General features: G+C 48.0%; 2 protein-coding genes across 6 annotated transcripts in view; one reads left to right on the top strand and one right to left on the bottom strand.

The window, feature by feature from the left end:
- LOC310768873 (urokinase plasminogen activator surface receptor-like) overlaps positions 1-14,263 on the top strand; it is a 39,972-nt gene that overhangs the window by 10,278 nt on the left and 15,431 nt on the right. The window contains exon 1 of one of the 5 annotated variants that reach the window (XM_083627755.1): positions 10,587-10,674. The exons of 3 other annotated variants lie outside the window; for them this stretch is intronic. The gene's annotated coding sequence lies outside the window, so the exon portion shown is untranslated. Of the gene's footprint in view, positions 1-10,586; positions 10,675-13,510; positions 13,563-14,263 lie in introns of those variants that run through there. One more of the 5 variants, XM_083627757.1, reaches the window with a different exon arrangement.
- LOC310768898 (urokinase plasminogen activator surface receptor-like) lies at positions 1,369-13,467 on the bottom strand. The gene is made up of 7 exons (XM_083627799.1): positions 12,337-13,467; positions 9,141-9,269; positions 6,933-7,070; positions 5,742-5,885; positions 4,405-4,551; positions 3,389-3,520; positions 1,369-1,611 (listed from the first exon to the last, which is right to left on the bottom strand). The coding sequence occupies exons 1-7, from the start codon at positions 12,383-12,385 to the stop codon at positions 1,394-1,396; spliced, it is 957 nt and encodes a 318-aa protein (XP_083483925.1). The 5' UTR covers positions 12,386-13,467; the 3' UTR covers positions 1,369-1,393.

The following is a 14,263-nucleotide window of genomic DNA, read 5'->3' as shown; positions in this document are numbered from 1 at the left end:
TGACAGAGAAAACGATTGGGTCGAAAAGTTGGCACTAGCGGAATTTGCTTACAATAATGCAGAGAATGTGTCCACCGGGATGAGCCCATTTTTGGCTAATTATGGGTGCCACCCCAGGGCGTTTCCAGGGGAAGGAGGAGAGAGATGGAGTGTTCCGGCCGCTGAACTTTTTGTAGAAGAAATGGAAGCGATCCATCGTCAACTCCAACACAACTTAGAAAGGGCCAAAGAAGAATATAAGAGGCAGGCAGACAAGAGCAGAAGGGAAGGTGAAACAATTAGGGTGGGGAGTCGGGTCTGGCTATCAACCCAAGGGTTGCCGTACAAGGGGGGTTGCAAGAAATTGAGACCCAAAAGATTGGGACCATTTGAGGTCATCCAACAGATCAACCCAGTGGCTTTCAGACTCCGGTTACCGAACCACATGAAACTGCACCCAGTATTCCACAGGTCATTACTGTCACCATACAGGGGGGAAGGTGAAGGGGTATCCGCACGGGGGCCAGCCATAGAAGAAAGGGAAAGCCGCAACTATGTGGCAGAAATCATCGACTCCAGGTGGAAGGGGAATCAGGTGGAGTATTTGGTCGCGTGGGAAGGGGAACCAGAGTCAGAAAACACCTGGGTGAAGGCAGAGGAGGTCCATGACGAGGTCTTGATCGAAACGTTCCACCAAAGGTTCCCCAGGAAACCTCAGCCAGTAGCGAGGTTCCGGAGGGAGTACTTTGGCACCACCGACGATGAGGAGGAACTGGAGGGATTCAGGGAATCGGAGTTGGAAGGAGGTACCGACTCCGAGGAGGAGGAGTACTTGGAAACCGGGAACAGCAAAAGGTGGAGGGAAGTGTTCGAAACTTCGGAAGATGAGGGAGGTTCCTTCAGGGGTTTTGCTCCCTCGCCTCCCGCAGAGGAGGGGAGGGAAGGGGGTGAAGGGGGCCCTGGAGGGGAGGTGGATGTCAGGGAACTGTCATCTGAGACGAAGGAGGTGAAAGGGCTCATGGAGGGTGAGAGAGACCACTCAGCGGAGGAGGGGACCAGCAGGGGGAGAAGTGGAGTTCCAAGGGAAAGTGAGTTGGAGGGAGAGCTCAGAGATACTTCAAGCGAGAACAGTGGGGGGGTTTCAGGACCTCCCGTAGGAACACCCACTCCTCGGCGGAAACTGTCACGCCGAGAGTCCAGAAGACGTGTTTCCGTTAAGGAGCTTTTATGCTGGAAGAAGTTCCGTAAACGCCCACTGTCCGATTCAACGAGCGATTGATGGAGCCATGCTTAAGGAGCTCCATCACAGACAGAGGTTTGGGAACTTAGCCAAACTCTGAGGGATCAGGATTTTACGCACAAGCAGCTCACCATCCCATCACAGGGGCAGACAGGTGAAGAAGGCATTTGCGGTTCAGTTCAGGGCTATGAGCAATGAGGCTGCCAGCAGGGCAAAGAGGATGCCCTCACCTCTCCTTCCACCCTGGCCCAGCCCTCCGTTGCAGAAGGGGCCCTGGCAGCAGGTCATGTAGCTGACGGGAAGCTTGGGCAGCAGTGTTCCATAGAAGACCGTATCCTGGCAGAGCTGCTGGTTGGCGCAGCCAGCTCGGAGGGTGGCACCGCGGACGTAATCTGCGTTGGAAGAGAGGAGAGGAGGGAAGGGAGTTGCATATCTTCCCAAGACAAGGGATCAGATCATATGAGTAGGGACAGGAGTATTGGTCAATTTCATTTCTCTCCATTACTCATTTCCCCAATCTTAAATTCAGTTCGTCGCATTTCTGCTGCAAACACACACACACACACACACACACACACACACACAGAAATTCACCAGCATTTCAGGGCAAATTTCTCCTAACAAAGACATCATTCCAGGCACTTTTGACTAATGTGACACATTTTGGGCAAGCGATTCCCTACAATCTAATGCATTTTTGTATCCAATGCATTTTATAGCTTCATTTCGATGCACACTCTCCCCTAATATATGTATTCCTATGAACATTGCTTGATTGGAGAACTGCATTGAAAAATTCAGAGAAGTGTGAATTTTGTAGGATCGCTGTGTTTCGGTTTGCGTATTGTTTCAGAAAGTGCAAATTTGATTGATTCGGCTTTAAATGCATCCTGAATCAAATTTCTCATCCATCCTTCATCTGAATCCTAATCATGCATTCCTTGTGTTTGGTGCAAATCAACTTACTCAGTTTCCTGTAACCAGAAGCTGAAAGGGCCAGAATGTGACAGGACTCTGAGGAAGGGCCATATCTGCTTTGCATGCAGAAGGTCTCAGGTTCAGTCTCTGACATCTTCAGATAGAGCTGGGAATGTCTCCTGGCTGCCCTATGGGCTCTCCTGGGCTCTGCACCTGCCTGGCATGATTCAGAATGGGCCCCTTTCCCTGCTGTGAAACTCTTTGACTCCCACATCCCGCACTGAATAAGGCTGATTTGTCTCCCCGATTGCTCCTGATGTAGATCTTCACTCACACTTCTTCCCTGGGCAGGGTGTGTGTGGGGGGTACCATTTTGTGGTTTGCTTCAGGTGCCAAAATGTCTTGGACCGGCCCTGGCTGTAGGATCATCAACATCATCATAATTTATTATTTATACCCTGCCCATCTGGCTGGGTTTCCCCAGCCGCTCTGGGTGGCTTCCAACAGAATATTAACAACACGATAAAACATAAAACATAAAAAACTTCCTGATACAGGGCTGCCTTCAGATGTCTTCTAAAAGTCAGATAGTTGTTTATTCCCTTGACATCTGATGGGAGGGCATTCCACAGGGTGGGTGCCACTACCGACAAGGCCGTCTTCCTGGTTCTCTGTAACCTCACTTCTCGCAGTGAGGGAACCACCAGAAGGCCCTCGGAGCTGGACCTCAGTGTCCGGGCTGAGCGATGGGGGTGGAGACGCTCCTTCAGGTATACTGGGCTGAGGCCATTTATTATCATGCTGTGTATTAATTGGTGTGCATGTATGCTTTGGGTTCTTAAACCATTTGGGCTTTCCAGTGCTGCAAGTAAGCCATCTGTAGGCCTTAGGAACGAGAACTTACCTTGGCTAGTACCGTGATTGGTACATGTGAGTTGGACCTAAGAAGGTATTTTAGGATCACAACAAAGAGGAAACCAACCTGGCCCAATCCACTGGTGAGTGAAGGCACACCTGCTCTGGTGCTTGCTTTCCTTTACCCTCCCCATTCCCTTTTCCTTTCATATCATGCCTATCAGATTGTGTGCCTGTGGGCAGGGACAGCCCTATCTTTTAGTATAGGTACAACACTTAGAAAATGTTAGGCACTTTAGAATGGTAAGATAATAATCATTACTACCACCTAAGGAGGCTCCGCCTACTCAAAAGCCTCCATCCATCTTTTGCCATAAATCTTGCACCATCTCTTACCTATGACATTCATGCAATGGTCCATGTTTCCCACGCAGTTCATGAGTTGCATATTCCCTGCGCTGCATTCATCATTTCCTGTATCTAGGCAGCTGTAACACACCAGTCCATTGAGTTCCCTCACAGAAAACTCTGAAAGGTAGGAGACAAAAGTCTTTTTCAGTAAGGGCCAAATTAGGTGTGACAGTTACCATGATTCTGTTTGTTTGTTCTGCAAATAGCAGCTGTTAGGAGAGCTGAGCAGCTTCTGGACTGCAGGAATGAGGAGTTTAACTCTTTCTCTTCCAGCCCCAACACAAACCTCATCTCCCCAAAGCTGCTATTTGCATTTTTTGAGGCCAGAATGACATGTGGGACAAAATTTGGAATCAGAAATTCCTGGATTCCATTTCTGACACAGTCATACAGAGACAGTGAGAGTAGAGGAGCTTTGATGTAATGCAGGACTTTAAAAAAGATTGGACAAATTCATGGCTATTATTCAGGGATGACCATATACTATTTCCAGGATCAGAGATGCTGGGGGGGGGGGGGGAAGAGAGCGAAAGCTATTGTGTTGGGTTATTGCCTGTGTGCTTACTTGTAGGAGGGTAGTTAACCCACATTTGGGGGAACTGCTTTGCCCCCCCCCCCAGTTTTCTGGCCCTTGTGGGATATAAATGTATTATTATTAAATATAATAATAAATATTGCCCAGTCTTGTTCACAGATATTTACTGCCTAATAATGCTGCTTTTTGTGGGTGGTATATTTTTATATGGGGGGGGGGGAACATGTGAGCCAAAAGGACTTAAAAAAAACATCTATGCAATCCAGATATATTTTAAAAAACCGGAATTCTGAGTTTTTGCAATTTTCAAGTTTTGGTTATAAAGTCCTCAGTGGGGATGAAATTTTAAACACAAAGCACCCAAAGTTTTATTTTAATTTTGGCATGCACATTTGAGTCGAAATTGTCTCGGGACTCTTGCCGCTCCAATTTGGGTCATCCCAAGAAACCTGCAATCCACAGTTACCTTTGAAAGAGCTGTTGTTGCACCTGGAACCTTCACAGACACGAATGGCCACGTAGCTGATTTTGCCTCCTATGCTGTATGCCAAGAGTGTTTCCTCCTTGGGGTAATTCCCACAGCCTTTGATGATGGGCTCCACCAGACCTGTTCCTGTAGAAACAGAGGAGGGTGTCAAAGATCCTTGCCAATGGCTGTTGGGGAATGTATTTGAGCGAAGGGCTGGACTATTCTGTATGCCAAGCACACTACAGAGGAGCTCAATGCGTTCGCAGTGAGTAGACAACCATGTAGGACTCCTTGATCTTCTCTTGCAGTACAATGTGCACTTACGTACAACCAGGCAGAGGATGCCTCCATCGCTCAATAGCTCTGGCTCCACTTTCCATTGGTCTCCTCTCCCTCTGCTCCTCCAGTTCCAATGGGCACCAGGCACCACCAGCACACTGCCAGTTCTCACGGGACATTGGAGAGGCCAGGCCATTGCCCCACATGAACTGAGAGTGCACTCTAGAATCCAACCTGAGATCTTTTGCAATGCACACATGGCTTCTGCCACAAAAACCAGCAGGGGTTCTTCAGCAGATACACCTCTGTTTCTATCAGGGCTGGCTAATCATTTTTGGGGTCAAGGGCTGGGGCCTGCTGCCCCCATGCCAAGGTGGGCAGGGCCAACATACCAAAGTGCAAAGTGAGTGTGGCTTTTCTTTCATTTTCTTTTCTTTACACTCTGGGGAGTCGGGGAATCACAAAAACCTTTTGGCATCCCAGAACCTCAGCCGAGGATCTGCAGAAGTGGTTGGTAAAATGCGTACACGCACACAACGTTTAAACTGTTGTTTTTTTAAAGGGCAAATTCTGGGGTCCATCCCCCAAAGCCTTTTGGCATCACAGTGGGGTACTGATGGGAGCAGTTTAGTAATTATTATTATTACAGTGGAACCTTGGTTCTTGAATGTAATCTGTTCCGGAAGTCCGTTTGACTCCTGAAACGTTCGAAAATCAAGGCGCGGCTTCTGATTGGTGCAGGCGCTCCGGAAACAATAGCTGACAGCCCATTCGGATGTTCAGCTTCCGAAAAACGTACGAAAACCGGAACACTTACCAATTTGTTCATCAACTAAGCCTTTTGAGAACCAAGGTTCCACCGTATTATTATTTTAAATGGATTTTTTTTTCCAGCAGGGCTTGAGGACGTACAAAATGCCTTTTGACATCAAAGCGGGGGAACCATAGATGCAGTTATAGCTTTGGGGCAACTGTGCCAGGGGTGGGGTGGGGGCCTGAATTTTGAAAGAAGTGACAAATTGGAAGGGCACAAAAACACCTCTCAGATAGATTACCTGGCAGCCACTGGCGAGAGATTTCCACACAGCGGTTCTCTTTACCTCTGCAGTGGGCTGTGGGAATGCTGGTCCCATTACACTCCTCCAAACTGCCGATGCAACTGTAACACTCCACTCCGTTGCGTTCGGTGCTGTACGTGACTGCGGGAAGGCAAGAAAAAAGAAGGGTCACCAATTCTGAGGCCCACGAGCACTGCTTGTGGAAGGCATCAGTAAATAGCACCTCAAAAATCCACATTCTAAGAGGCCCTCTTGGTGGTTCTACCTCCCTCAGGAGCTTCGGTGGCAGCAGTAGTCCAGAAGGTGGTCAAGGAGCCCATGCCAATGTTTAAAGCCCTGAAAACAATGTAGACCCCAAATATCTAAAAGGCCACTTCCTTTCGCACAGACCCTCTTGGTGGTTCCACCTCCCTCAGAAATTTGGGGTGAGTGTGACTTGGCAGAGGGCATTCTCTGCAGCAGTCCCTGAGTTGTGGAATTCCCTCACCAGAGAGGTGCGTCTGGCACCTTCATTATACATATTTTGGTCATTTGCAGAGGACACACCTGTTTGCATTGGCCTTTGACATTTGACAGATATATATATATTTGGGACCCACCCTACTCTTGCGACTGGAATTTGTTTCAAACTGTTTTCACTGTTGTTGTTTTAAATGGTTGTGACCCATTTGGGGACTCCTGATCAAGGATGGGTAATAAACCAAAATAACAACAATAAATATTTGACATCACTGACTGTCCCATATAGAGAGCAGGAGATAGGCCACATTCACACCAAAAATTTAAAGCATGATGATACCAGTTTAAGCAGTCAAGCCTTCTCCACAGAATTCTGGGAGCTGTAGTTTGTTAAGGGTGCCAAGAATTGTTAGGAGACCCCTATTTCCCTCCCTGAGCTACAGTTCCCAGAGTTCCCTGTGAAGAGGGAATGATGGTAGCTCTGTGAGGGAAACAAGGGTCTCTTCTTGGCACTTTTAAATCACAGCTCCCAGAATTCTTTGGGGGAAGCCATGACAGCGTAGAGCAGTATCATAGTGCTTTAAATGTATGGTGTGAATGTGACCATAGTTAGTGGCTCATGAAAGTAAGCAAGCCAGCTCTTTTTCCAGTGTGTCACACATGTCTCTGAAGAGCGCAGAGGTCTGAGTATTTTCACTTCAGGGTTGACCATACTCTGGGGACTCTTACCATTGTAGGGGACATCGTTGCAAAGGTCTTCGGAACAGCAGTAGATGCTTCGTGATATGAAGCCCCTGCGGGTGGAGAAGTAGGACTGGCAGTACTGGAATGTGGTGCACCCTCTCTTCAGGGTCTCACTTATGGGGCCTAGAGAAGGGAAGGCACAGCAAGATGGTAGCTAAAGTGCATGATGAGGCTTACAAACAAGTAACCCACTGATCACTAGGGAGGGGGGAGGAATTTGCTTCAGTTCATGTTTAAATGTGAGCTTATGAAATCCACACTTTTAAAAAAAGGAGACGAAACACAGCCATCCTTCAGAATTTGCAGTTATCCGAATTTTGCAATACTAACGAAACAATACTTATAAAAAGGCATATATTAGGTAGGGTTGCCATACGTCCATTTTCCTCCAGACACGTCCGGGATTGCAATGGCAAAATGACCATCCGGGGGGAATTTTCAAAAATAGGCAAAATGTCTGGGTTTTTTGACAACAGAAGCAGGAAGTGTTGTTTTTGGGCGATTCCCCCAAACAACTTTTTGGGCAATTTCCCTCCAAAAACCCCTCAACAACATTTTGTGTCCAGATTTTTGCTTTTTGAAATACAGTCATACCTCGGTTCCCAAATACCTTGGGAGTCGAATGTTTCGGCTCCCGAACGATTGAAAACCAGAAGTGACTGTTCTGGTCTTCAAATGTTCTTTTGGAGCTTCCTGCAGCCAATCAGAAGCTGCGCTTTGGAAGTCGGACGTTTCGGAAGTCGGACGGACTTCCGGAATGGATTCTGTTCGACTTCCGAGGTACGACTGTATGGCAACCCTATATTAGGGATAAGTATGCATAGCAGTAAGTTGCAAAACAAGATGTGCCACCCCAGCAGGGAAACCAACAATAGGTGAAGCCAGAGCCAATGGCAGGCAGAGCCAGCTGATTCTGGTTTTGAACCCATCCTCCTCCTCCCTGCTGAGTTCTGCAAAGAGAAAAGTTCCAAAAGGTAGTGAATTAGGCCTCTAGGCTTCTCAGAACTGACCTCTGTTTTCCTGCCCGATGTTAACCTACAGCAGTGCCTTCTCCTACTTAGTCATATGCTTCCTTTAAACAAACACATAAACCTCTGAAGCAGCAAATTGAATGTTAAATGCCAGGCCAGGAAGCCCTTAAACGGGCAGCTAATGATCCTCCTTGCCTGGAGACAAAGCTAACCAGCCAAGGTCACACATGATATATTTTTTTTAAGTGATAGAGATCTGAGATAAGACTATTCCAAATTGGGCAGAAATTGTGACGCACCGGGCAAAACACAGCCCAAACACAGGCTTGATGAACCTGTTCATTAAGGTGAGTGGGGCATCTAGAGGGAATGATGACCAACTTTTCCTGTTGGGACAGCAAAGGGCTACTACCCTTTCAGTGTGTCACTGTGCCTGTGCAGCGGCTGGATTTATTTCGTATATTATTGCATTTATGCCTTCTTCAAAGAGCTCTAGGTGGTGCACATGCCTCCTCCCCTTCTCTGCATTATCCTTACAACAGCCCTGTGTGAGGTACTTTAGTTAGGGTGAGATTTGGGGTGACTACTAGCTCAAGGTCACCCAGTGAGCTTCACGGCTGAGTGGGGATTTGAATTCAGGTCTCGCAGGTCCCACTCCCACACTCTGACCACTACATTGCAGGCAGGTGGTGATGCACAACTCTCTGCAACATTTTTTTTTTAAAGCACCACATTCTGCAGATCAGGGCCGTCTTAAGCATATGTGTCGACCTTTTTTTAGGGCGGGCCTGTGAGATGTGCACGGCAGAGCTGGCCTGGCCAGCTGCCACAGCAGCAACAGAGGAGCCCAAGGCGGCAGTGGCAGCGACTGAGCGAAACAGGGCACCTTGTGTGTGCAGTGTGCGCTGGGCAGACCTCTCGATGGTCCACCAATCCCTGGTGCGCAGGAGGGCGGAGCCGGCCGGCTGCCTCAGTGCCTCGCTCACCCGCAGCAGAAGAGCTGCGGTTCTCCAACAGGCTCTGCTCCACTCAGCAGCGGCTGTCGGCTCTTCCCAATCCCTGGACTCCAAATCTCGGCCCTGGACTCTTGGCCTGGCACCCCTGAGAGCCCGGCGCCCGGGTGCCCTGCACCCCTAGCACCTATGGGTAAGACGGCCCTGCTGCAGATCAAGGGACATGCGCAGGCCAGGTCAGTTGGCAACCTCTTCCCCAGGCCACGTACCGTAGGTAGCTCGGGTTTCCTCCATGCAAAGCGTCTCGTTGCTGCCACAGAGTTGCTGCTGGTTCGTGCAATTCTCACGTGTCCCCAGGCACTTGTGGCAAGACAGGCCACGAGCTTCAGGAAGCAAAGCTGAAATGACATTTTGCAAAGGAGTCTTTCCCCATCAGAGTGCTTGGATAAGATGTCCCTGTGGAACTGGGCACCCCTTAAATCTGGCGATGGGGAACCTTCCTGGGGCAACATTGGAAGGGACCTCAGGGGCCATCTAGCCCCTGCAAAAGCAGGAATTGCAGCTGAAAAAATCCCTGATGGATGGGCACCTAACCTCTGTTGAAAGCCCTTCTTCAGATCAGCAACCAGCCAAGAGGTTGCCTTTCTTTGGGATACTTTGCCTTCGCTTTTAGAAAAGCAAAAATGAATATAAAAAACCCACATGCCAGTGGTGGGTGAGGCCAGAGGCAAAAGAGGGTGAAGCAGTAAATGTAAAAAAAAAAAAAAAATGCCTTTGTATAGAAGGTGGATTTGCACACACACAAACATACTCCCACCCCGCTCCCTCCAGCCAAGCAAGAAGCGTGATCAGAGTTCAAGGACAGATTCCAACCAGAAAAAACAATTTCACAGAGGGTGTGAAGCAGGGACAGCGAGGGTGTGGCTGGGGAGGGAGGTAGGTTTGGAGAGTGTTGTGAGGGCCAGACCGAAAGTGCTTCAAGTGCCACATTTGGGACCCAGGCCTCAGTTTCCCCACCTCTGCCTTAAATGTACAGGGGCCTTCTCGGGGTCTGGACATGCCTACCTTACAACACTTTTTTTTTTTTAAAGGAACAAGGATTTCCTCATCTCTCTGTGTTTTATTGAGGGTGAGGTTTGGGCTGTTTTTAAAATATTTTTTTTTTAAACCCCCCCCACATTTGATTAACTTTTAAATTTTTATTTTAAAAAAGCATATGCTCCTCTTCATAGAAGAAGTTTCACAAAGGAGTTCGGAACAATACGCACCAGCAAATAAATCACAACTCAGTTTTAAAGCAAAAAGGGGAAGGAAGCACTCCAAACAGCACCAAAATGCTGTTAGAACTAGTACCTAGTAGAATGATGGGACCGTAGCAAAAAAACCAAGCAATACCTGTGGAATAGGCACTTTGAGCAACAATAAAAAGCAAGTTGTTCTTTAACAGCATGATCCTAGCTTTGTCCACTCAGAATTAAATTGGCTTTGCTGCCTGGCATGCGGGGCTCGTATTACAGCCTAAGGCCCACTGAAAAAGTGTTGATGGACTTTGTGGAAACCAAGAACCCATGTATATTAAATAAGCACCAAGCTGACCAATAAGCCCATTTCAGCCCAGGGCAGTGGAGGAACGGAGGAGGAAGAGTTAATTATCTTTCACTTGAAGTTTTCCCACTGACTTGTGTGGGTAGGTTGGTGTTTCTGAGGTTGTACGGCGATGTGTTCATATGCAAGGCAGGATGCAGGCTGAGATTCCTGAGTTGCCTCCCTGAAACCATTCGGCAAGAGAAGCGATTGGAGCAGGTAAAGCTAGGGATCCTGGATTTTAATTCCATGGTGGTACCATCTGAAAGTTTGGTGTGTGTGTGTTTGTGGCAGGGGGGTGACTCTGTGGCAAGGCACCTGCAGGGAGTCCTGCAGGGGGTTTCTTTCCACCAGGTCTGTTTTTGTGTGTTTGTATGTGTTCTGCAACACGTCGTTCATGCAACAATAACAGTTGCATGAGTGGTGGATTTATCCTGTCCTCACATCATTCTGCTTTAGAAGTTGTCCAGTATTATTGCATTATTTCTATCTGGAGGGCTGCTTTTGCGGTGTAGAGCAACAAAAGTGGGATGGAGAAACAAATCAGAGCAATTACTGTACAATCGTACCCTGGAAGCTGAATGGAATCCATTCCAGAAGTCAGTTTGACTTCTGAAAAGTTTGGAAACCAAGGAGCACTTTCTGATTGCTCAGGCACACCGGAAGCAATAGTGGAAGCCACGCCAGACGTTCAGCTTCCAAAACAATGTTCGGAAACTGGAACACTCACTTCGGGAGCCAGAACATTTGACTCCCAAGGCATTCGGGAGCCAAGGCATGACTGTATAAAGAGTTTCAGGATAACAGAAGGATGTTCTGGAACATGTACTGGTTTGGAAGCCATGCTGCGTGTCTGCCCTGAAAACTCTGAAGGCACAACCTGTATTGAAAACTGCAAGGAAAACTACATTGTCGATACCTTCATGAGCACAAATAATTTTGAATGCACAATGAATAGGATATCTGGAATAGGCAGGGGTGAAAATTCAGAATTTTCACACACCTATTTTGAATGCTCTTTGTCAAAAGAGAGAATGCAAATGAAGATGGGGGGCAGTGACCCTTTGCTAATTTTGGCAACCCTCGGCAAATGCCTGACCTTACCAAGCTCCGGAACTGGCCCTATTCCCCACCTGCTTTTGAGGGAAAGAACTGTGGGTCAGAACCAATTTGGGTCCACTTTCCACCTAGAGGAAAGGAGCAGTAGAATCGAATGCTGCGAACAGGGTCAATGACGGGTGCTGCTAAAAGCCAGGGATACACATTATTTTTTCCAGCTCAGAAAGGGACCGGTAGATGATAATTAGAAGATGAGCCTGTGGTTGGTCGGATTCCAGTACATGATGTGGGAGAGGAACTGTGTGGTTAAAATTGGAGGGATGGGAGCCACGGGTTGCCGTATTTCTATTTGAGAATTAGGCAAAGGAGTAAGTAAGGCGCTGATACAAAGAAGGTCCCTTACTAAGGGTGGAACCATTAATATTGGAATGGAAGAGGGAATTTTGTGGGGGACAGCTTTTCTCCACTCTGTAGCACTGTGAGAGGACAAGCTAATCCCCACCAAAATTTTGTCTTCAGTGCAATTGTTTTAGGTGCAGGAGCCCTTGTCCCTGTTGCTCTGAAGCTGCACATACTTTTAAAGCATACCCACCCCAAAGAATCCTGGAAACTGTAGTTTGTTAAGGGTGCTGAGAAGAGGTAAGCTACAGTTCCCAGGATTCTTGGAAGGGGAAGGGAGAATGCTTTAAGTCCATGATGTGTACGCAGCCTCAGTTACTCTACCTGAGGGAGCCGGGAGTCAGAACGACTGCCTTCTCTCTTGGGTGTAAGGGGAAGAAAGGTTATTCGGAGCAGCAGGGAGTTCCCCTGGTGGCAACCCACCTGTGGCCAACAAGGCAATCAGGATGGTGAGCTCTATGGCCGCCTTCATTGTCTTCCCCCCTTTTTTAATCACTTCTCCGGTCTGTCCTGTTCTCCGACTTGGCTTGGCGAGGTGTACACTCCCAGCTCTCTGTCCTGATTGCCTCTGGTTGGGAAAGGCAGCTTGGTCCTAAAACCTGCTCAGCAGGGGAGAGGACAGGGTGATGCAACCCATCCATTCATTAACAAGATGCTGCCCTGGGAACCTTGGCCAGTTCCCTCTGGACCAGATGAAATCAGCACTCTCGGGGATGGGACAGAATGGATGAGCGGAAGTGTGAAAAGGGGGAAGAGCAGATCTCAAGATGGGCTGCAGGGCTCCTAGGGAAGTGGTTCAGAAGAGATGGAAAGATGGAAGGTGCAGCCAGAACTCAGTGTTAGAGCATCTGCTTGGCATGGAGAAGGTCCCAGGTTTGATCCCCACCCACCATCTCCAGGGAACACCTGAAATCCTGGAGAGATGTTGAAAGCAGTGGAGGCTGGTCTACAGTGTCCCCTTAGCCAGCCCCGCATCTGCCTACATATCTACTTACAACCTGGCCAGAAGATGGCCCTGGCTGTCAGTTGCCTCCTCCTCCTCCTCCTCCTCTCCTCCTCCTCCTCTCCTCCTCCTCCTCTCCTCCTTCTTTAGTCTCCTTGTTGCCTTTGTTGGTAGGACTCAGCAGGGAGGAGGATGGCTCCAAAACTGGAGCTTGCCATTGGCTCTGGCTCCCCTTACTGTTTGGGCTCCCAATGGGCAACAGCCAACACTGGGTGCCACTCAGTGTAAACAGTGTAGACCAGGGTTTCCGAAACTTGGGTCTCCAGTTGTTTCTGGACTACAACCCCCATCATCCCTGACTACTGGTCCTGCTAGCTAGGGATGATGGGAGTTGTAGTCCAAAAACAGCTGGAGACAAAAGTTTGGGAAACCCTGGAATGCTGAACTAGATGGTCCAATAGCTAAGAGTATTCTGACTTTCCAGGTTGGCAGCAGTGCAAGGGGTTTCTAAGGCCAGTGTTTAAAAAAAGAAGGCTGGAATCATAGTTCGTGAGCATAGGAAATCTGTAGCCATTGCATAATGCAATGCACTCCAGTTGCAGAATGATTTGTTTCCCTGTTGCACAGTTGCAGAATTACGGCTTCCCGGTGGCATGGATTGCAGTAGCAAATAATAACAACATAGCTCTTGGAAAACACCAGGCAGGTGGGTACAGCAATAGCAGCAAGCAGACTGAGTGGAAAATTTTGGTCACCGAAGGTTAGGGAGTGCAGCCTCAGTGTGGGAGCTGGCTGTTTTCCAATTGAAGCTTGTTAAAATTTATGAGGCATAACTTCAGAAATATACTCTGAAACACCTAAGGTAATGTCTCGCTTCATCACCCACATGGCCTCCTCATAAATGGAGTGTTTTTCACCCCCTGGATGGCATTGCCCAATTTTGTTCAGGCTTCCGGGGAGGTGTGTTGTGTTGGGAGGCAGTTTTTTTTATTAAAAAAATTGCTACAAACAGTCATATTTGCTTTAATAGTTAATAACATACAGTCCAGTGGCCCATCTAGTCTAGCATCCTGTTCCCACAGTGGCTAAGCTATGAGCTTGTGAGCTCACAAGCAGGATCTGAATGCAACGACACTTTCCTTACTAGTGAATCCCAGCAACTTTTATTCAGGGGCATATTTTCATTTTCCGTTGTTGTTGTGTGCTAGCCTTAATAAGCAGCCTCTTGTTCTGGGTCGACAAAGTGAGTAACCTTGCCATATCTATCTATATAATGAATTGTAAGGATGCCGTCACGCTGAGGACTGCATAGTTGCCGACTGGTGAATGAAGCAAGGACAGGTAGCAGCCCCTAGTATTAAATAAGAACTTAACAGGGAACTCTCCTTCCTTGGAAGAATTTAAGCA

Source organism: Podarcis filfolensis (genome assembly GCF_964270895.1).
Source record: "Podarcis filfolensis genome assembly, chromosome: 8".
NCBI lineage: Eukaryota > Metazoa > Chordata > Lepidosauria > Squamata > Lacertidae > Podarcis > Podarcis filfolensis.
The sequence above is the reverse complement of the archived record's forward strand: the minus strand, read 5'-3'. Positions and strand labels throughout refer to the sequence as shown.

Coding starts and splice junctions, on each gene's coding strand:
- LOC310768898 (XM_083627799.1), bottom strand. CDS start 12,385: ATGAAGGCGGCCATAGAGCTCACCATCCTGATTGCCTTGTTGGCCACA. Junction 4,552..5,741: donor CTCTCGCCAGTGGCTGCCAG/GTAATCTATCTG, acceptor CTGTTTCTACAG/GAACAGGTCTGGTGGAGCCC. Junction 3,521..4,404: donor CAACAACAGCTCTTTCAAAG/GTAACTGTGGAT, acceptor CCTACCTTTCAG/AGTTTTCTGTGAGGGAACTC.